The sequence below is a fragment of the Saccopteryx bilineata genome, chromosome 4 (assembly GCF_036850765.1).
Source record: "Saccopteryx bilineata isolate mSacBil1 chromosome 4, mSacBil1_pri_phased_curated, whole genome shotgun sequence".
Classification (NCBI taxonomy): domain Eukaryota; kingdom Metazoa; phylum Chordata; class Mammalia; order Chiroptera; family Emballonuridae; genus Saccopteryx; species Saccopteryx bilineata.
In genome coordinates, this window is record NC_089493.1 from 168578628 (window position 1) to 168602334 (window position 23707).

General features: G+C 43.0%; 1 protein-coding gene across 2 annotated transcripts in view; it reads left to right on the forward strand.

Moving 5' to 3' along the window:
- Nucleotides 1-23707, forward strand: part of ARHGAP26 (Rho GTPase activating protein 26) — a 488882-nt gene that overhangs the window by 371903 nt on the left and 93272 nt on the right. For both annotated transcript variants that reach the window (XM_066272835.1, XM_066272836.1), the window contains exon 19: nucleotides 9185-9323. In XM_066272835.1, the coding sequence (XP_066128932.1) occupies nucleotides 9185-9323 (139 nt within the window). The remainder of the gene's footprint in view (nucleotides 1-9184; nucleotides 9324-23707) is intronic.

The following is a 23707-nucleotide window of genomic DNA, read 5'->3' on the forward strand; positions in this document are numbered from 1 at the left end:
CCAGGGTCTTCTCTCATAAAAATCTTTCTATTTTGCATTTTAATTCCAGACCTCTGTCACTGATTTATTTTCTCAGAACTACTTTAGAGTTATAGACCAGGAACTCTTCATCATGACCTAATTTTCCTCCCATACAAATCACAGCACATAATAAAAGAGTACCCACACACATTGCAGGAAGGTTCTCATCCTTGTCAGTTGCAGGAGCATGTGACGCATAGGGTTGGAAGAGGTGTAAAATTTATATGTGAAATATCGAGGAATATATTCCACAGTGTCAGTGGTCTGCAATGTCAGAGTGGGCCTGAGGGGGAGGCCAGTAAAATGTGGAGTTTGTAGGCAACACAAGGGAAAGAGAACAGCAAATTCTAACATTGCTGTAAGCAGTTACGATCGATGTTTTGCAAAGAGCAGTAATTAAATTTGCACATATAAATTAAATCCTCATGTCCTGACTGCAAATAATTCATTGTTGAGTCTCCAGTTATTTTCCTTCTTATACTTTTTTATCAAATGCAATAACATCTCTTGAGCACTGAGCGTCAAATTGTATTAGGTGCTTTAGTCCTCACCACAGTCCTGGGGGTTTTACAGATGAGGCATCTGAATGTCAGTTATGTAACTTGCTCAAACTCACAGAGCTAGTAAGTGATAAAATCAGATCCACTAAAACTTATGATCTGTCTGTTTTGTCTTCTGTCTTTCAAATTAACAATCGGTATAAAATACCACAAGTGGTTCCAGAAAGTCAAGCTGTCTGGGTCCTAGTCAGCTGTGCTCATCTGTGTGACCTTGGACTGATCAGGCCCTCTCACTGAGTGTCAGTTTCCTCACCTACAAGATGGCGAGAATAATAGTGAGGCAGAATAGTAAGAAGCTAGGAAAATTCCTTGGCAAGTAAAGTCAGGAAACAGACAAAAAATAGTTAAACAAGGCCAGACAATTTGAGATATGAGTACTTTACAGCCACCTAGTGAATCACAAGGTCTTATCTTCCCTAACCAAGGACTCTTAGGAGCAAATGATTTACACATTCCAGATCTTGCAGGGGCAGGGGCAAACCCACTTCAGTCCAGTGCCCTTTTCAATGACTTTCTTTAAAGATAAAAGTGGCCCTGGCCGGTTGGCTCAGCGGTAGAGCGTCGGCCTAGCGTGCGGAGGACCCGGGTTCGATTCCCGGCCAGGGAACACAGGAGAAGCGCCCATTTGCTTCTCCACCCCTCCGCCGCGCCTTCCTCTCTGTCTCTCTCTTCCCCTCCCGCAGCCAAGGCTCCATTGGAGCAAAGATGGCCCGGGCGTTGGGGATGGCTCTGTGGCCTCCGCCCCAGGCGCTAGAGTGGCTCTGGTTGCAACATGGCGACGCCCAGGATGGGCAGAGCATCGCCCCCTGGTGGGCAGAGCGTCGCCCCATGGTGGGCGTGCCGGGTGGATCCCGGTCGGGCGCATGCGGGAGTCTGTCTGACTGTCTCTCCCTGTTTCCAGCTTCAGAAATATTAAAAAAAAAAAAAAAAAAAAAGATAAAAGTGACCACAGAATTACCCCAACTCTTCTAGATACTCATTTTGATGAATCAGCATATTGAAGGACACACCTGGAAAACTAATGAATATTCTGTTAATACCTTCCTCTGAGCCCTCCCCTAGGATTCCTGCCCACAGAGAGAAATGAAAACCTCAAGACAAAGGACCCAGCAAGGGCTCTCTGGAGCACACCCACGCCCTCTCAAAGTGTGCATCTTTTTTTTTTCTTTTCTAAACTTAAAGGGTCTTTACAGGACTTACAACCAGGGAGCAGTGGGCAGTGGCAGCTCTTCCTGGGCTTACTCCCTGAACCTGTCAACAGAGCCCCCTTTTCTCTGACTTCTAAGTGAGCTGACAGCAGCCCCGTCTTGGATCACTTCTTTCCCTGGGACTTGTACTTCTCAGTGAACTCACCCAACTCAGCATGCCTTACGTCTTTCCTGTGATGTTTCTAGAGCCAAAGCAGCACCACCTAGGCCAGGCATGGCAACATACGGCCCGCGGGCCAGATCCGGCCTGCATAATGAGTTTATGCGGCCCGCGATTAAATTTTTAATATTCTTCGCATGACACACTGTGGAAATGAAATAAGTGGTACTTTTAAGTCGTTATACATAAACTATGATATCTAACCACTGTACAACAATGAAAGTTAAAATCTCAGCTACTCAGAAGTGGAAGCATCTTTGATTATTAGAAATCGAGATATTTAAGAAGATAGTGATACGCGGAAAAGAATTCCGCGTGTGACTAATCTAGGGTTAACTTCCAATAATTGGTCAAATGGATTCGTGATACTTCTTTATTTTTTAAAAAAATTCCATTATAAAGATTTACAACTTTTGTACTTATCTGTGCAATTTTTATAAGCAATTGAATAATGGAGAATATGAAAATTTTAAAAAAACTTGCCAAGGAATATTTAGTAATCTTCAGCTTAACATATTTGTGAACAAACTTTTTCTTTAATGAATCTAAATAAAAGTACAAGAAGATCAAGATTGAATGATTTACATTTGGAGGCTGTGTTAAGAATAGCTACTACAAGAATAGAGCCAGATATTAAAAAAATAATAGGCGATGCAAAGCGCCTCAACACGTCACATTAGTTTTTTTGTTAATTTGTTGTACTAAATTACTTACATTTATTCATAAACAAATTACACAATAAAATTTTGTTTACTTAAACGAATCATTTTTGTATTTAACATTTTTTAATTTTAATATTTTGTCTGGCCTGTGAAAAAAGTTTTCTTTCTAATCTGGCCTGGGGGCAAAAGCTGTTGGCCACGCCTGACCTAGGCTCTCTCTTCTTGCTTCTTCTACCTAAGTCCTTACTTTGTTTTACTGTCTCCAGCTTTAATAAACATACTCTCAAAATCAATTGGACTGATGTTTTGAAATCTTCCCTGCATGAAGTCAAGAACCCATACACACTGCAGGCTGGCCCGAGGTAGACCACTCTGGATTGGTCCCTTCCAGTAATGATAGTCCCTACAAAGTTTCTTATAGGGTTGTTGTGAGGAAAGTGATGAGATGATCCATGTAAATAACTTAAGATGATAAGCAGTCAAATTGTTGTGGGTTTTGGGGGAGGGGCTTGTTTTGGGGTGGGTTTTTTATTTATTTATTTATTTTTTTGGTATTTTTCTGAAGTAAGAATCAGGGAGGCAGAGAGATAGCCTCCCGCATGTGCCCACCTGGTGTCCACCTGGCAAGCCCACTAGGGGGCGATGCTCTACCCATCTGGGGCATTACTCTGGTTGCAACTGGAGCCATTCAAGTGCCTGAGGCGGAGGCCATGAAGCCATCCTCAGCGCCCGGACCAACTTTGCTCCAATGGAGCCTTGGCTGTGGGAGTGGAAGAAAGAGATAGAGAGAAAGGAGAGGGGAAAGGGTGGAGAAGCAGATGGGTGCTTCTCCTGTGTGCCCTGACCGAGAATCGAACCTGGGACTTCCACACATCAGGCCGATGCTCTACTACTGAGCAAACCAGCCAGGGCCTGGTTATTTTTTTATACCACCACCACCACCACTTGCCTGATTTCTGCCAGCTTCTGTGCTAAGCATTTTAAGAGCATTATCACTTCAATAGCTCTGTAGGGCAGATGTTAGATCTTCATTTGCACAAGGGAATTAAGACTCAGAGCAGTTAAGGATCTTGCCCAGAGAGCTCCAAAGCTTGTCTGACTCCAAAGCCTGTTTGCTTTCTACCCATAAATGACTGTAAATTCCTATCCTATATTTTTTGCGGTGATGTGACAGTGATGCTGACAGCAGTGATGGGGAGATCAGTGTAGCTGTTGTTGCCCACTGAGGAAGCAGAACCAAGACTCAGCCTGGGTCCTTATACAGCCAGTAGCCATGGCCACCATCACAGCTGCCTGGCCCATGCAGGTTTGCATTTGATTCAGACAGACGGTAATGAAACAACAGAGCCAAGAACTGGTGGGCCATTAGCTTTAATCCTAGCTTGCACCCAGCGGGCAAGAAATACCCACAATGAGAAAACACTTCTCTTTCCATTCAGGGCTCCCAAAGCCACTGACTTATCCAAGTTTCCTAGAATCAAAGGTTTGTACCTCACCAGCCTTATTCACCTCTGTTCCCCATCTCCTTCTCTCTGCACAAACTCTGCACAAACTGGCTTCTCCTTCAGCACTCCGCCATCTTGGCTGCTTCTCCTCTCCTCCACGTGGCCTTTCTCTGCTCTCCTCCAGCATGGGCTCCTCGACCCCATTTTATAGTGTAGAAATCAAAACCTTTAATCCAGTATACAAACAAGGAAGTCTCTGATACAAAGTCACTTATGTGAAGCATAAATGGGACTCCTCATAAGAGTGCACCACCCCCTATCATGCAATAGTCAAGGTTGTGTGGAAAAGCTTAGTCTTAAAACTAAGCCTTAGGCTATAAACACCCTGCCTGCTTACAGCCTGTCCCCCACACCCAGTGCAAACTATAAGCGAGCAAATATATATATTTTATTTACAAACTTATTCGACCAACAGTCCTAACTGCAGAGGCCCAGCCACCTCTCACCACTCTGCTGCAAGGCTTCCTGGGAAGGCTTGGTATTTAATAGTCTGATAATTCCATGTATAGGAAGCTTGAAGTTGGGGATACTTGGTAGAGTTACCCAGAGTTATGTTTGTATTTTGTAGTCTTATTCCCCAGTAGCTTTTAGAAGGCATATAGTCGTCCTAATAACTTATTTCTAAGGCATTCCTGACTAAGAATTAATTAAGTTTGGGCAGAATTAACAAAGCACTTAGGGCATAGAACAATACCTCCCCACACCCAGCCCTTATCACGTTAATTTGGGAAGTCACTGTGAAATGAGTAGATTATTTCAGCCACGTGATAGAGCTCCATACACCCACTTCTCCCTTCAGTAGGCTCATTTGTACAGTGATTCTGCCCAAAAGAATAAAGGAAACTGGTATTTGATTTTCTTGAAATTATCTCTTCCAAACAAAATAAATTGGAATACCCAACAAAATTATGACTAATTTAGATTCCCATCAGAATTCCAACTGGAGCTTTTAGAACAGAGGCAAAACTCGGCCTGACCAGAAGGTGACCAGCAATAAACAGCTTGTAAATGACTTTCATGTGTTCAAGTTTGAGTTAAATAAACAACAATAATTTGGGGAATGATTTCCCAGACTCTTTGATGAAAATTCATGTCATCTGCTCTGACTTAGCTTGATTTACAAAGGTCCCCTTGCACCCTAGAAAATGTGTCGTCACAGTGGTGATAGTCCCTTGTCTGACACTGCATCCTGCAGCACACTTACTTGTACACCATTGCCATTGATCTTGAGAACGGCCTTATCAGAGCTCTGCAGAAGCTACGGCCTGCCTCATGGTGACGAGAACTCGTCTTCAGGACTGTAACACTCCCCATGGCAAAAATCTTCTAGAATTTATTCCAGTTTGCTCAAATAGCTTGCCTCTTAGACGAAACAGCCAATGAAATGAAATTCTCATGTGTGCTCATGCCTCTTCCTGCTCGACTGTGTATAAACACAATTTTTCACACATCTTTCTAATCTCATGGTCTGTCCTTACAACTTACTCTTCTTTGTTTCTCCAGCATTTACTACAGTTTTTAGAAAAGAGCAAATGCTCACATTTTTAGTGACAGTTGAAATTAAACATGCTCTTTGTTCCCATTGTAGTTGGCGAGGCTCTCATTCTCAGTAACCCGTTAGGAAAAGAGAGACACAACCTGGGGGACTCCAGGCATCAGGGTGGAGGCCTGTCACTTAGTCTGGATTCATTCAAAATGTTTTTAGGTAGGGATTGCTGCAAGTGCTGTACACGAGGCCAGAGGCAGGAGGGTTCTAAGACGCACCATTAGTTGTTAAAATCCAGACCTGTGGGTTTGGGGGCACTGGCCCCTCTAGTGAAGATTGGTTAGAAAAGATGAGCTGAACAAGTAACAACTGTGAGGAGGTGGAGACTTCAGCCCATGGGTTCCTGTCTCCACCCCTCTCCTGCTTAGCTGTGTGGCAGGTCAGAAAATCTCTCCTTGTGGAACGGTCACCCTCCTTATTATGTTGAGTTGACCTGTGACTTAAAGATAAGCATGTGAAGTACCTGGCAGATGCAAACACTCCTCTATAGGAACAGTGTTTAAGTGGTACTGGTAGTGCTACAGAGGCAGGTTGTCACCTAGGAGCAGCTGTGGTTCAGGGAACAAAGTTAAGAGGGAGAGAGCTTCCTAGAGGCTATGGTCCTTGAGCTTACAACAACCATAGTTTCTCTTTTCTTGACCTACAGATAGATCCCCAAAAGGAGACTGGGATCATGTATAGCAGTGGTCCCCAACCCCTGGGCCGCGGACCAGTACTGGTCCGTGGGCCATTTGGTACCGGTCTGCAGAGAAAGAATAAATAACATGAAACGTTGTCAGCATAACAAATTTAAATACAGCCTGAATAATGAAGACATGCTCATTCCTCCTTTAACTTAGCCCAATAAGTATCGTAAGTTTGACAATTATATTTTAAAATACCACAGTTTTTACGCCAGTCGCATAAATTTATTTTGTGCATTTATCCGTCCCATCCTGAAGGCCAGTCCGTGAAAATACTTTCTGACATTAAACCAGTCCGTGGCCCAAAAAAGGTTGGGGACCACTGATGTATAGCACTGGTACTTATTTTTAGGGATGCTGAGTCCTCTGGAAGCCAAGAGATGTTTGTTGTTTTTGCTCTAAGTCCCCTTCTCCCTGACCCCTTCCCCCAGTTGAACTCAGCTATGTAGTGATTCAGTTAATTTTGTTGAAAATTCAGTCCCCTAGGGAAAATAGGACAATGCTGTTTTCAGACAGCTGTGTTTGGGAGCAGATGGACTAAACCAACTGGCTGGCATCGTTGGAGCCCAAGGACCTGCCAACTCATGGAGACAGCTGTTTTGGCTGAAATTCTTATAATTTTATGACTTTGCTTCCTATATTATCAGCTTCTGACTTCTGCTTTTAAATGCATACATAAAGCAGAGAGAGCCATGAAGAAAACTGAGGTGTCCAGGGCCTCCCATAGTTGAAGGGAGGGGTCTTCCCCCACCAACCTTTTGTTACTCAGGATTTTTGGAAAATAAAAAATCGAGAAGGAGGCTAGCTTTAAAGAATAAGAGACAATGATGAGTGGATCAATAAATGTTGATATCTATGGCGGTGTTAGAAGATGTTTTACTGAAGGAGAAAATATTGCAATATAACATTAAACAAAAGGTACAGGGTACAAAGCTGTACAAAGAGTAGAATCATAATTATGGAAAACTGTTCTTTCACATTGTGAGATAACTGATACAAAGCACTTAGCCCAGTGCCTGGAGTGGCAAATAGTAGATCACAGCTTCTGGACTCCAACTCTCTAACTGCAGGGGACGTGCTTGCCTCCTGCCTTGTTATCCCCAGAGTGCCTGGCATAAACTAGAGGCTCAGCAGACCTTTTTTGATGGAATGAATCAGTGTTTTTATTTTTATTATTATATTTATTATATGCATTTGAAGATGAGTGTAGAAAGTTGAAGGACATGGGTTTCTATGTGATCATCTGTAATTATATCTGCAATTGTGGCATCTTCACCTCTCTGCCTCATTCTTCATTATAAATGGTGAGGACAGTACTTATTGTGCAAGGTCACTGAGAACTGAGTGAGCCACATGTAAAACACATGCAGGGACTGGTCCCTAGGGAACCAGCATTGAACGGTGGCTACTGTAATCATGGTCAGTACCATATAAGTGGTATCTGTTATAATAAATCGGCCTCATGTCTATAAAAAAGGTGAGAGTTGTCATGATTTTTTTCTGTTATTCTCTTTTTTTTTTTTACCTTGGACTATTTTTTTAATAAAAGCATCAAAGTTCATAAGAAAATAAAACTTAAAGGCTAATAGTGGTTACCTCTAAATACTAGAATTGGGAGTTTTTCTGTTTTCTTCTTGATGCCTTTTTCAAATTGCCTGTAGTATTTATATGTTACTTTAATCAGCCAGAGAAATAAAAAAAACCAAAACCACCCCCCCTTTTAAATATGAAAAAGTGCTCCGCATCAAAGATGACACAGAGCTGCTGAGATGATAGGGACTGGGCTTCTTTCTGGAGTGTTATGTAAATGCATGTGTCACATTCTAAGAAAGTTGTGAAGCAGCCATTAAGAACTGGGAAAGAGGGCCTGACCTGTGGTGGCGCAGTGGATAAAGCGTCGACCTGGAAATGCTGAGGTCGCCGGTTCAAAACCCTGGGCTTGCCTGGTCAAGGCACATATGGGAGTTGATGCTTCCAGCTCCTCCCCCTTCTCTCTCTCTGTCTTTCCTCTCTCTCTCTCTCTCTCTCTCTCTCTCTGTCTCTCCCTCTCCTCTCTAAAATGAATAAATAAATTAATTAATTAATTAAAAAAAAAAAAAAAAAAGAACTGGGAAAGAGGCTGACCAGGCAGTGGCGCAGTGGATAGAGCGTCGGACTGGGATGCGGAGGACCCGGGTTCGAGACCTCGAGGTCGCCAGCTTGAGCACGATCTCATCTGGTTTGAGCAAAGCTCACCAGCTTGAACCCAAGGTCGCTGGCTTGAGCAAGGAAGGGGTTGCTCGGTCTGCTGAAGGCCCATGGTCAAGGCACATATGAGAAAGCAGTCAACAGCTACAGTGTCACGAGAAACTGATGATTGATGCTTCTCATCTCTCTCCGTTCCTGTCTGTCCCTTTCTCTGACTCTCTCTCTGTCTCTGTTTAAAAAAAGAAAAAAGAACTGGGAAAGAGAACCAGTGAGGGAAAGTAAAAGGATTTTGAGTCATTGGATCTGGACAAAGGTGGTCACAAAATTTGAAGTCTTGTTAATCATCAGTGGCTTAGATTAGCACAGTTGCTTCTGTTTCCGCTGGAGAGGAGAACAGGAGGACCAGGGGGAAGGATAGCAGGAGGGGTTAGCAATGGAGGTGAGTGGTTACCAAACTCCGGGATCCACTTCTCAGTAAGAATGCTTAATGCAGTTCCTAGAGATCTTTAAAATAAAATCCTGAGCAAACACTGGTGGTTTTTGCACCATTTCTTGCTGATTCTTAGACATCACCATGCCTCCAATTGTGCTGGTTCTGCTTTCTCTCCAGTTCAGGGCAGCGTGTAACTGTTCTATGACATTTTACTTGCAGATATTTAACACCGTGCCTGATGCGCCTCTCACCAATGCCCAGCTGCACCTGTCCCGGAAGAAGAGTGGTGACTCCAAGCCTCCGTCCTGCAGCGAGAGGCCCCTGACGCTCTTCCACGCCATGCAATCTACAGAGAAACGTGAGTTCTGTGCTCAGGGCTACAGCAGTGCTCCAGGGACATCCCATGCTGCCTCCCGGCTGCTCAGGGTCACACCTCTGACCTCTCTCTGTGGGCCACTGCCTTTGTGTCCTTGAGGACTGTGTAGCATTGTGCCCTCCCAGGTGCCATGGCTGTGTAACCCTAATAGGACAGGAAGCGGCATTGCTGAGAATGAAAGGCCAGGGCTGCTCGCTGGTCAGATTCTCTTTCCAGATCCCCTGTGGGCAAACAGCGGAGCCTCTGTCCCTCCTGCTACACAATAAGGGCCCAGCTCGGGCGTCACTTCTTCGGGCCCTCTCTTGTTAGCAGCTCCCACAGAACCAGTTTCCTTTCCTTTTCTCAGTTGGTAATTAGATGCTTATTAGTGTGAGTCACATGCCCCACTAGGATGTGACTCTGTGAGGGCAAGACCTTGTTTTGCTCATCCTTCTGCTCCACCTCTCCCAGGGCCTGGTGTGGAGTGGACACTTAGTAAATCTGTGAAGTTAATTAATGAATTCGTTAGAGAGTAATACCCTCCTGTTCCACATAGCAGAGCGTAATCACCACGATTCTTTCCAAACTTTTTTTCACCCCAGGATTTCTGAGTTCTTTGCAGTGATCAGGTTACTGCGCCCTAAAATATCACAGGGTATGGTTTAGCATTTGCAGTGAGAGCGTAGATTATAGACCTGGGTTTCTGTGCAGTGGAACACACCGGCAAGCCTTTCACCTTCTCTCACCCTCAGTGTGCTCATCTGTAAAGTGGGATCATAGTACCTACCTCAGAGGGAAGCTGTGAGGTTTAAAGTAAGTTACGCATTAAGCACCTGGCAGAAGGCCTGGGCATGGCAAGGGCTGACAGATGAGAGCTACTGCTATTATTATTATTATTGTTTAATCACATGCAGATACCAAGGCTGGTTCACTCATGCAGCTGACATTAACATGATGTCTGCCAGGGACCGGAAGTATAAAAATACAACCTGTCTTCAAGGGGCTCACAATAGAGTAAGGGAAGCAGACAAGTGATTAGATCATGGCAGGTTGGCACATAACCGCTCTTGCAGAAATATGTGCCTTCATGCTGTTTGAAAGACACAGCACCCGGTGGCCTGGGTGAGAGTTCCCCCATGGCTGCTCACTGTGGTGGGTGACTGGACGGGCTTTCCAACTCTCAGGGCCTCAGTCTCCTCTTCCAGAAAACTGGGATTACAGTTAATTCCTCACGGGATTGTTGTGAGGATTGAGGCACTTCACACAGTGCCTGGTGCTGAGTAAGTGCTCAGTTAAGTGCTGTGGGGAGTTTTCATTATTATTATTATTATTATTATTATTACAGTGATGACTGCCATCCCCACCATTACTGTTACTACTGCTGATGTCTGTGAAATGCAATAAAGACACAAAGTGGAAAAATGGCTCACTTTGCTTTGAAGAGAAGAGAAGAAGCTCCTTATCAGGATTAGCATCTTTCTCTTTCTTTGTTATAGAAATGATTCTTAGCCCCTTGCATTTCAGAAGTAATGGCCTTCCTTATCATAACTCCTGAAAACAAGTCTTTCCCATCCCTAGAATATCATGCATTTAAAGATGTCAGAATGTTCTATAACATGGCTGCACTTTGGTGTATTTAGCACTAGTTGGGTGTTTCATACATTCTGCATTTATGAGTAAAGCCACTGTTATAATCTTTATCACTAAATCTGTTTATACGCATGATCATTTCCTTAACATAAAGTCCTGGAAAGATTTCTGGGTCAATTGATATGTTCAGTTTTAGGGCTTTGACCGTGTACCCAGACTGGCTTTTCTTCAAATGATGGCCTGGATTCCTCTTGAATATCTGGCTTGGGTAATTCTGTGTAGGCCACATGGCCTGGGCCCCTCCACACAGACCACGCTTTGAACAGGCCTGACCACACCCACATCTGCCACAAACATGACATCGGGCTGTGGGGTGTTATGCTTCTTAGGTTTCCCTGAGAGCCACAGGCACCTACTGTTTTGTTCTAAGCGTGTACAGTGCAGATTGGGACAGATCAAACAGTACCGGTAAATTCTTCTAAGCTTAAAATAGTGCCAAGTTTATGATTAGACTGAAGCAGAGGCAACTTCGGAACAGGTGTAGAAGCATACTCTTGGAACATGTGAGACAGAAGATGGAGATCAGGAAAAAATCAATTAGGTATTTGCTCGAGATTAACTTTATCACACAGGCAGGGGATGAAGGTTAAGGAGGTGTGAAAGCAGACCTGCCTAAGCTGCAGAACAAGCTGCTGCCCTGCCTCACAGTGCCCGGAGGGGGGGGGGCCGGGAGAGGGGAAGCAATACCTCTTCCCTCTGAATGTCGGTAAATGCTCCCTGGAAACAGGACTGAAATCGCCACCTGCTTGAATATTCGTGGGGTGCTTAGCTTCTCCTCTTTCTCAGAGGAGAAACATTTCCATTGAAAAGTAGATGTGTGGAGATACATATACGTTTTAATAATCTGGTTCAGAAACCTCCCTTTTTTCTGGGGAACTAGAATGATATCCAGGCTGGCTCAGAAAGCCCACAGGAGTTGGTGAGTTGATGCTGTGAGGAAGGCTAGACCAGGAGCTGGAAGGGTCTAGTGGCACTCACCACTCCTAGGTTGTCACATAGCCACACCCATCAGTATGAGCAGGTGACAGTGCACAGTAAAGTCTTTACTCGCCTTCCCTACCCTTTGGCCTATGGGCAAAAATAGAAGACTGCTTTATCAAAGCACTTTGCTGAGTTTACTCTTTGGAATTAGAGTGTACATGAAGACCCTGCTGCTAATTCATTGAGAAAATGATATTTCCATAATGTGTATTCCATAATATATAATAATTGTGTATTCAATAATAATGATGTTTTTCAGGGTGAAGCTTCTTTCTATACCTAACTCCATACTTCCCAAACTTAAATTATTTGCATAAACCTTCATTTTTTGGGCCACAAACATATGACTTATACACTGTTGTTTGTTTAATACATGTCTTTAAATTAATTTTTAAAACAACTACTTCTTTATATGGCCTATTTCTACTCAGTAAGATCTCTAAAAACATGAGTTTGATAGTCTTACTGTTTTATTTTCTAATATACATTTAAATAAATATGTAATCATTAAGATAAAGAATGTTCATCCACATCCACCCTCAGAATTATCTTGTGTTCTGCCTGTGGAATGTGTACCACAGTTTGGAGTCCACAGACCTTGCTCTGAATTCTTGACAGACCCAGATCCTTCATTGTAACTTAAATAAACTCAAGTTTCTTCAGTTCAGATGTTGTTTAGTTGGTTGTTTATATCACTGTAGACACTCACTGTTCATGTAACAGTTTCATGCTATGCACAATTTCATGCTGTGACACCTGTTTGAGTGTGATGTAACCTTACTTTTCTTCAGATTCTTGCCACAGAGCAAGTATCTTATTAGAGGGATTATGCTTGTATGGAGACACACACACACACACACGTGCACACACACACACACGTGTGTGTGTATTATATATATATATATCCTCTATCATGAAACTAGGCGTATGATATTTTTCAGAACCTCATTTCCTCTTGTGTCTTCTTATCTAATCTCTGTTGAATCCAATTATGCTTCTCATTGATGTTCTTGCAGTTTAATATTTTCTTAGTGTTTCATTCGTCAGCCCTCTCCTTAGTCCCTACTTGAGATTCTTAACGGGCCTGAAACTCCCAGAGTAGTTCACTTGGATGCTTCCCTTTGAGAGGTTCCACTTGTCCATCATCAGCCCGTGTTTTTCTCCCACCTCCGTGCAGTGCCCTTGCTCCGTACAGAAGTGGGAGCCCATTCTTTTCTCTCGGAGGTGACTCTGTGCCAATACTTCTGACCTCAGATTGTCAGCTGCTTCCCTCTTCCTGGAGAGGCAGCTCCTGGGGGTCACCTTGCAAGGTCATAGGCATCTGCACCTTGTCTATGCATCTGCACTTCAGGCTTATGGAAAATACCTGCCAGGCTAGTTGATGTTCATAGATGTGTCTTATTTTTCCAGAAGGAGTTTTTCCTTCTGGGTAGGTAGACCAGCTGTGTGCCCAAGAACCTGCATAAGACTCTTCTGCTTTAATCTGTGAGTGGTAATGGAGTCTTCGCCAAGTGGTCTTTTCTCCTCCCTAAAGATAAAGATAAAGCTGTCTCACGATGACAATGGTCTTTTCCCAGAATGAGGAGCGAGATGCTTTCTCGTGTTCTGTGCTGCGACCTTGGTCAGTTGCATGGCAGCATGTGGCTCTATATAGATGATCAGCGTGTGGTGAAGAGGGGCTAGGAATGGAATGGGAATAGTCTCTGGATGAAAACTTTGTAGGCAAGGACAAAGGTCATGCTTTAGAAAACATCCTAGCAACAAATGGAAATCAGCTGGATATCACTGTATTTTAGTGAGGAGGAAACAATGTAGATATCCAAGTTGTCTGTCGCTGGCCAAGGAGTATTTTCAGAAAGGGGGAAATTTGAGAAAGATGCTAAAGGAAACAAGAGTTATAGCCTGGCCAAAGGACAGAGGGGTAGTCTGCAATGCTTACCAAAAAGAGTTGGGAGAGAATCTTTCTGTAAGCAGCAGAGGGTAGCTCTCGTCACTAGCACCAAGGAGGGGACTATGGAAATACATGTCCCCAAATTGAACTTGGAGACCATTTTCCCACAGAAAATGATTTTTTGCTTACATATGTTTAATATACATGGCTGTGTAATTTATCAGCTAGTTTCCTGTGCTAGGTGCTATGCCTAGCAATATCTCATTTAATCTTTACAATGAGATGACACAGGAATTACCCGTTTTACGTTTGGAGGAAAATAACATCTATATGAAATGATATACTCAAGGTCACACAGCAACAAAGTAGTAGATTTGAATTCAGTCATTCTGAACTCAAAGCTACACTATTAACCAGGCATTTTTCTCTCTTCCACTTCCAACTTGTGGGATTGTTCTAGAAGAGATAGGGTTCTGTGAGCTTTTGTGACCTAGTCTGCAAAGCAGGGGTCCCCAAACTTTTTACACAGGGGGCCAGTTTACTGTCCCTCAGACCACTGGAGGGCCGGACTATAAAAAAAACTATGAACAAATCCCTATGCACACTGCACATATTTTATTTTAAAGTAAAAAAACAAAACGGGAACAAATACAATATTTAAAATAAAGAACAATTAAATTTAAATCAACGAGCTGACCAGTATTTCAATGGGAACTATGCTCCTCTCACTGACCACCAATGAAAGAGGTGCTCCTTCCGGAAGTGCGGTGGGGGCCGGATAAATAGCCTCAGGGGGCTGCATGCGGCCCGGCCCGTGGGCTGTAGTTTGGAGACCCCTGCTGCAAAGCTAGCCTGATTTCCCAGGGAAAACTGCTTCCAGTTTCACTTGTAAACCTCAAGTTTAAACTTTCTTTCATCAGGTTTAGGGATCTGCCTGCAAAGAGCTGAAGGGCAGGTGTGGAAAAGCATTTGATTAAGAGCCTTGAGGCTAGGCTAGATTAGAACCTCATTCAGTAAAAACAACAATAGAAATAAAAGTGGATTATAATGTGCCTGGAAGCCTGCTAATTCTACATTTTACACACAAGTAAACTGAGGCTTGGGAGGTGAGGCAGTCATACAGCTGAACAATGGCAGAGGAGGAGTTTGTACCCAGGTGTCTCCCTTCCCCATGGCTCCTCGTCTCCAAGAGGGTGTCTCTGTCGGTTCTTGAGCAACAGAAGCGAAGACCTTACTAGACTGTTACAGAAGCAATAAAAGCCATCTGTTCCAGCTTCCAGCCTTGCCTTGGGGGCAGCTGAACCACATTGAATGGGGTTCTCAATGCATAATGCCAGGCAACAACCACACAACAGCTGCCCCTCCAAATTCAGCACCAACTATGCAGGTTTTTCAACTGTGCTGCCTGATGAATGGTAGCAAAGGCGATTACTGTTGAATCTCTGAGTTTCCATGCAGATACACCACACAGCAGGAATCGGACTGGTATATCTAGGTGAAAGGGACTGACACACAAGCTGTACTTTCTCTGGACAGCTGAAGAAGGTAGAGCCAGAAGGATCAGAGGGACCCAGCAACCAGGTCTTTTGTACCTTTGAGATTTCTTCTAAGAAGTTGCAAGGTGGCCTTTATCACTTATGTTGTCCCAGGTTTTTAGTACATGCAGCAAAGCATTGGAATATCTTTGTTGGAATGGTGGGTCTTAGACGTGGTTGTGCATTAAACCGTGTAAGGAGCTTGTCTCCTCCCTAGTACATTCTGAATCATGGCTTGGCTCTGCAGCTCAGGCATCCGTATTTAAAAAGTGCCCTGGTAGTGGATGCCAGCTACAGTTAAAGAAGCACTGGCTTGGGAGAGAGGGAACCCGTCAAGGTTTCTTGACTTCTGTCATTACCAAAACATCTCTTTGACTGTCTTTTGGGACTTGGGACAGCCTGGCATGGTGATTGAAAGCAGAAACTCTGCAGTCCACTGCACTGTTTCCACACCATCTTGATCACCTACCAGGTCTGAGACCTGGAGTCCATTACTTTCCTTTTCTGAACCTCCAGTTTTCTCATCTGGAAAGTCTGTCACTAGTAACAACTTTCTTGGAGGGAAATTACCATGATTAAGCAAACCAGTGCATGAATTGTACTTGACACTGGGCCTAGAACATAGTAAGCACCTAATACATATTAGCTACAATTACAATGATTATCAACAGGTATAGCTTTACCTTACCTTGACTAAGAAAGTATCTCCCCTCTGGAGCCTGCAGATTCCCAAGGAGAGGCCCAGACGGAAGGTTAAGCAGTCTCCCTGGCCCCAGCGAGAGCCCGTTTGATGCTTGAGTGCAAATACATCAGCAGCCTGAGATGAGTTGTACAGTGTTGATGGGAGTGGAAATGGATTCTTGGGCTTCGTTTTATAGGGATCATGTTAACTAGCTGCTGGGATTATAGCTCTGATTAATTCTTTTAGTTTGGTTAATTCATCCTGAGCCCTCTCCCAGACAAGCCCAGTGAGAGGATGAGAATTTAGCTCGTATACTTCTCATGCGTGTCTCTCTTGCTGAAAAATCACTGGGAGTTTGTGCTAGTCAAAGTCTTACGTAATGCCTCTCTCCAAGCAGGCGGGGCTGCAGCATGTGCCTTTTCTCAGGCTGTCTCTGCAGATGCTGGGCGCTCTGGACACACCTGTTTGTCTTGGCAGATGACATGTTTATCCACATGGATTCCTATTGTCACACAGGCTGTAAGGTGTAATGTGGCTCTTGGCTTAATTATGTGTGGTTACCATGTGTGACTGAAAACCACGTAGTTGATGTATCCATTAAAAAATGATGCTGTGGAAAACCAATGGCAGGAAAAAATTTAAGATCATTAAATGAAAAAAAGCAGTGTGGGCTCAGACCTCTGGCAGTATCACTAAGTGAACAAAGCAAGTAGCACATTAGGTATGACATTATCCCACTTTGTTAAAAGGAAAAATATATGTGTGTGTGTGTGTGTGTGTGTGTGTGTAGGTATATATACATATTTCAGTGTTATAGAAAACCAACTGGGTATTAACACACCAAAATGCATATAGTATATTTGTTTGCTTGTCTATGCTTTCTAAATCAAAGAGGATGTATATTTATTATGTATTGACTAATTTTACCTTATTAAAAACAAAATCTCCTAATTGTACCTTTCTGTTACTATCTCAAACCTATTTTGCAATAAGTCATGATATTAAAAATAAGTAAATATATAATTTTCTTCTTTCCAATGAGTAATAGCTCATTGAGCTCACTGAGCAAAAGACTGCATAGTAGACTCCCTCAGATATTGGGGAACTACAGATTAAAGGAACAGTGTCTCAGCTCAAGTAGAAAAGAAGGAGCAGTTGTGAGTAGCAGAGTAGCCATTCAACGCTCATCACTCTGCTCCCTGGACTGCTGTGTTTCAGGGCCAGGAATCCCCAGTGTGCCTCCACATCCCATTCCCGCAGTCCCTTAAGCTCTAAGTCAGCTGCAATGACGTCCCCATTCTCTCTTGACATCCAGTTTTATTGGCATTCTTACCCTTTGCAAAGAAAAGTGTTATTATGAGCACCATGGGGAGGGAATGACTCACTCAGTCCACACAGGACCAGAATCAGTGGTGGTTCTGCAGAAGATGGCCTGCCACAAGTTGTGACATCATGTACTGTGTCCTATGGCCAAAACAACAGACTGACCAAGTTTTTCATTTATCAATGCACTGAATAGTCTTGTCACAGCCCAAACTACTTTTTAATATTACTTTTTAAAACATTGCCCAAACTATTTTCATGTGTTCTTACACATTGCCCAAACTGTTTTTTTTTTTAAGATTTTTATCAGAGGGACTGAGGCTGGGTCAGCCTGAAATCAGACCACCTCAGATTTTATTGCGGCCTGGCACGCCACTATTACTACAGAACCAAAAGCTACAGGGGAAATAAATGAAATAAATGCTTCAGAAAGTCTGATTCCAAGCTTCCCGTGGACTTGGGTGTTTCCCAGAGATGGTAAACTCCAAAATTGCTGTGCACTCATCATTTTTTATTGCAAAATTCATTAAGCTGCCATGCTATTATCGTCCTATCTTGTCAGGATGATACATTGCAGACTTCATTGCAAAACTTTAACAAGACAGGAGAAAGTACACCTCTCTCCCGACCACAGCACAGCAAAGCCTCTAGGTATTTTGCTTTTGCCTTAATTTTTTTTTTTGCATAAAGCTCCGGGTTTTCACAGAACTTCCCTCTGTCTGGCAACTCCCTTTTCTCCCTGTTTGATCGTGTGTGAAAGAGTTCCCCCCTTTGGGCTCTGTGACGCATCGTGAGCTGCTGTTAAAGAACAGGCAATGTCCCTCTTCTTTTTGCCAGCTGCTCTCAGACGTCATGGAAAGATGAGATGCTACCCTGTATTCTGACAAATATCCGTGCATGGTGGGAAGCCTCCCCAAAGTGACGTCGAGGGTCTGTGTTTCCTATTTATTCTTCAGCTCCGTGTATTCAGTGGGCTAGATGTGTTCAGGCCCGCTGAGACACGAGTGTAGCGTGGCTCTCTGTGTGCGCTCCTGGCCTCACCTCTGGGTTCTGTGGAAAACAGAGACCCTGCCTCTGGTGGGCGATGGGGTTGTCGTTAGAGTGAGTGGGAGTCACTTGGTAAATATGGAAAGTGAAGTAGCTGAGCTCCCAGATTTCCATGGCAACCCCCAGAACAAGTACAATATCACCAAAATTACTCTGTGGCTTTCTTTTTTTAGTTGCAGTGATTTGGTTGCATACTCATGTTTTTTCACTCCTGATTTGTAAAAAAACAAACAGAAACAAAACATTGCCCACTGTAACCAGGACTTTGGTTTCAAGGACATTAGTGGTCCCTATTAGTAAGGACCTGAAAAATTCAGTCACACAAATCTGCCTTTTTCTGTGCTAGGAGAACACATTTCAATTGTTTATTGTTGCCTTATTTATTATTTAGCTTATAACCATTCAAGAAGCTTTAGTAGAAACTATGCATGGACCAGCAGGGATAGACAAGCTGATGCTAAGCTCACAGGGCACTGCAACAGGTGCCTGAAGTATTCTGCTTGGGCAGACATGCCCCAGCCTTGAGTACTTTGGGTTTTTGTTTTGTTTATTTTTTGTTTTTGTATTTTTCCGAAGCTGCAAACGGGGAGAGACAGTCAGACAGACTCCCTCATGTGCCCGACCGGGATCCACCCGGCATGCCCACCAGGGGGGCGACACTCTGCCCACCAGGGGGCGATGCTCTGCTCCTCCGGGGCGTCACTCTGTTGCGACCAGAGCCACTCCAGCACCTGGGGCAGAGGCCAAGGAGCCATCCTCAGCGCCCAGGCCATCTTTGCTCCAATGGAGCCTTGGCTGCGGGAGGGGAAGAGAGAGACAGAGAGGAAGGAGAGGGGGAGGGGTGGAAAAGCAGATGGGTGCTTCTCCTGTGTGCCCTGGCCGGGAATCGAACCCGGGACCCCTTGCACGCCAGGCCGACGCTCTACCACTGAGCTAACCGGCCAGGGCCGAGTACTTTGTATTTTTAAGGACCAACTCCACATTCAGTTTGTCACTCCTTGTAGAACATATGTTTATAAAAACATACAATTCATTACCCATGCATGGGTACAGTTGTTTGAAGATTAATTTGATCATTTCCTTGTTTCTGGGCTCTTGCTTTCAGTGGCTAATATGAAGACTTGTTGACAAACCTGTGTGAAGAAGGCAGGCGTTTACACTGACTCCAGCCCTTGTAGGAATACTCCTGAGTTGTGGGCATTCTTTCTCTTTTGGTCATTTAAATAGTTCTCTATGATCATGTTGATTTGACTCATAACTGGTTGTTGTTGTTCTTTTTCAGTCCAGTAGCCTATAATTTTTTTTTTCAGCAATATAATTGCCATCAGTTCTTCTTGTACCTTCTTAGGGTGATGGTACCGCTGGTTTGAATCATCAGTGGCTCAAAGAAATTCAGCTCTCTCGGATGTGAACGATTGGGTTTATTTCATTTTTTTATAAGTCGTTGAGGCTGCCTATTCTCATCATGTTTTTCTGTAAGGAGCAAGGACTCATTTGCCCACCTGACAGACATCCTCCTGTTTTGAGTGACATTACTGAGTCATTTTCTCTTTATTTCTTAATTCATTCCAAATGCTTTGGAATTGCTCTCCGTGGAGTTTGCCATAAGTACTAAAACAGTTGATTTGCTGTTGATTGTACTCACTCCTTCTCTGGAATAATCTTCACCTTCCCGCCCAACCCCACCCCCTATTGATTGTCAACATCTCAGCTTAGAAATATCCAGCTGGAGCTTCTCAGTCTTATTATCTGAACTCTTATGTCAAAACTGTGGTACTCTTCTAGTCAGAGAGTGCCAGGTTTCCAGTTTTCCTTATTACAGGGCCCATCCAAGAGACCGGTAGAGAAGGTGCCTATTTGGCTGTCTTGGCCACAAAACTGTGAAATCTTATGATTAATTATTTTTTGTTGTCTTCTTGGACAATGAACTCCTTTCCCTGACCTTTTGCTTTTGTTGTTGTTGTTGTTTTGTTTTGTTACAGGTTATGACATACGTGAAAGGTTCTAGATATCTAAATATAAGTAAAAATAGAACCTGTAAAAGAATTTATTTCTTAAAAAAGGAAATTTTAATGTCCCTCGGTAAATAGAATACTATAAGTCCTCAAACTCAGATTGGATGAGGCCAACTGATTGATTCCATTGACTCTTCTAGTCCAGGGAGGGTCAGGTTCTCATTTTCCACCTCGTCCTCACTCCCTTGTGGGTTTACTGCAGGCAAATACCATGTTCCACCTGCTACAGCCTTCCTCTCACGGAGAACCCCTATCCACAAAACTGTGATAGTAGATATGGTCTTAAATTTTTTACCTAAATCTAGTTTTCAAAATCAAATCTTTTTATGACCGTAGGATTCCGATAAGGTATTTTATAAAGCCAAGCATCTTTTATAGTGTTTTTTTCTATTGTGATTTCAAAGTTTTATCTGTCAGATGTCCAATCTTAGGTTGCTTATAGTTCACCAGAGAAGGTAAACATATGGACAAATAAATATGTACAAGTTAATAAATACACTAGTATGCATCTGAATAAAATGCCAAGTAATTAACTTAGGGATCTGCTAACTGAGGACTGTGCTACTCAGTAAGTGCTCAGTAAATAGTCATTGAATAAATGATAGTTGAAGAAGGCTTCATCTCGGATACTTTTCTTCAGATGGATAGAAAGGTAAAAACGAAAGTCCTAATAATTTTTTAGAAAAATAAATATACTTTTAACAAGATACCGTTCAAAAATTTTTTTTTTAATTTATTGATTGATTTTAGGGAGAGAGGAAGCAGGGGCCGGGGGAGAGGGAAAGAGAGGGACATCAATCTGTTCTTGTATGTGCCCTGACCAGGGATCGAACTGGCAACTTCTGCACTTCTGGACAATGTTCTATCCAGCTAGGGCTATTGTTTTTAATGTATAGAATTATAAACTTCTCAGAAGCAAATAAATAAAATCATAATGGAAATATGAGCTACCGTTATACTCTTCTATTCCCTATGAATTCAAAGAATTATCTCATTCAAACTTGGTCTCGCCTGACCAGGAGGTGGCACAGTGGATAGAGCGTCAGACTGGGATATGGAGGACCCAGGTTCGAAACCCCAAGGTCGCCAGCTTGAGCAAGGGGTTGCTGGCTTGAGTGTGGGATCATAGACATGACCCCATGGTCGCTGGCCTGAATCCCAAGGTCGCTGGCTTGAGCAAGGGGTCACTTGTTCTGCTGAAGCCCCCCCATGCCCCAATCAGGGCACATATGAGAAAGCAATCAGTGAACAACTAAAGTGCCGCAATGAAGAATTGATGCTTCTCATCTCTCTCCTTCCTGTCTGTCCCTATCAGTCCCTCTCTCTGACTCTCTCTCTCTGTTTCTATCAAACAAAACAAAACAAAACAAAAAAACCACACACACATACACAAAACAACTTGGTCTCAAACTAGAATTAATAAAACTATTCACCTCTCCTCCCATAAAAAGAGAAAATGGCTCCATTAAATCCTAAAAAAGTGTCATCTTTATTCTCCCTTTTTATCTGGTGGTCTTATGCTCCTCACAGTCTTCCAGGAAGCTTGATATGAATATTTTGTGCAAAGGAAAATTTTGCTTACGCTGATTCATGCTGGTAAGCGGCATATTCATTCTCCTGATGATGATCCCCTAATTATGTAATTTTAGAGTTGTTTTTCTTCCCAGTAGCAAGTTCCCATTCACAGGCCCTATTAGTCTGCCTACACCTTGTCTCAGTGTAACTCTTTTGGTTTCTCTTTCTTTGTTATTGTTTGAAATTTAAGCTCTTGAAATATGAATAGTTCTAAATCTCTCGAATCAACTTAATAATCTACTTTTTTTCAAAATCTACTTAAAGTTCAGGAATCTCCCAATAGCCTCATGGAGCTTTTAACTCTTCTATAGGTCTTTAAAACATAACATTGAGAATTTATCAAGCTGTTAGGGTCTTGGGGAGGTGTGCGCACGTCTCTGTGTATGTATTTAATATGAAAATTAATCTAACATCATTTCTTTTTTTTTTTAATTATAATTTTATTTTTTTAATGGGGCGACATCAATAAATCAGGTTACATATATTCAAAGATCAACAAGTCCAGGTTATCTTGTCTTTCAATTATGTTGCATACCCATCACCCAAAGTCAGATTGTCCTCTGTCACCTTCTATCTAGTTTTCTTTGTGCCCCTCCCCCTCCCCCTTTCCCTCTCCCTTTCCCCCCTCCCCCCGTAACCACCACACTCTTATCAATGTCTCTTAGTTTCACTTTTATGTCCCACCTACGTATGAAATAATGCAGTTCCTGGTTTTTTTCTGATTTACTTATTTCACTTCATATAATGTTATCAAGATCCCACCATTTTGCTGTAAATGATCCGATGTCATCATTTCTTATGGCTGAGTAGTATTCCATAGTGTATATGTGCCACATCTTCTTTATCCAGTCGTCTTTTGACGGGCTTTTTGGTTGTTTCCATGTCCTGGCCACTGTGAACAATGCTGCAATGAACATGGGGCTGCATGTGTCTTTACATATCAATGTTTCTGAGTTTTTGGGGTATATACCCAGTAGAGGGATTGCTGGGTCATAAGGTAGTTCTATTTTCAGTTTTTTGAGGAACCACCATACTTTCTTCCATAATGGTTGTACTACTTTACATTCCCACCAACAGTGTATGAGGGTTCCTTTTTCTCCACAGCCTCTCCAACATTTGCTATTACCTGTCTTTCTAACATCATTTCATAAGCATAATATATTTTTACGGACATGACTAGTGCAAGGAGATAAGTATTTTTTATCATGACATCATCCTTTATTGCCTAAAGACACCTGAGTTCAAATGTCGACCTCTAAACTACCATTTCAGTGAGCCTGGTCTGTCTATTTAGGGATATGGTATACCTCTAGCTCATTTCAAAAAGGTACAGCGAAGATTAACCCAGATATATTTCTCTTCTCTTCTCTTCTCTTCTCTTCTCTTCTCTTCTCTTCTCTTCTCTTCTCTTCTCTTCTCTTCTCTTCTCTGTGAGAGGCAGAGAGGCAGACAGACAGACTCCTGCACGCGCCCTGACTGGTATCTACTCGGCAAGCCCCTACCAGGTGATGCTCTGCCCGTCTGGGGCCACTGCTCTATTGCTTGACAACCAAGCTATTTTAGTGCCTGAGATGAGGCCATGGAACCATTCTTAGTGCCTGGGGCCAACTTGCTCTAACTAATCAGCCATGGCTACAGGAGAAGAAGAAGAAGGAGAAGAAGGAGAAGGAGAAGAAGGAGAAGGAGAA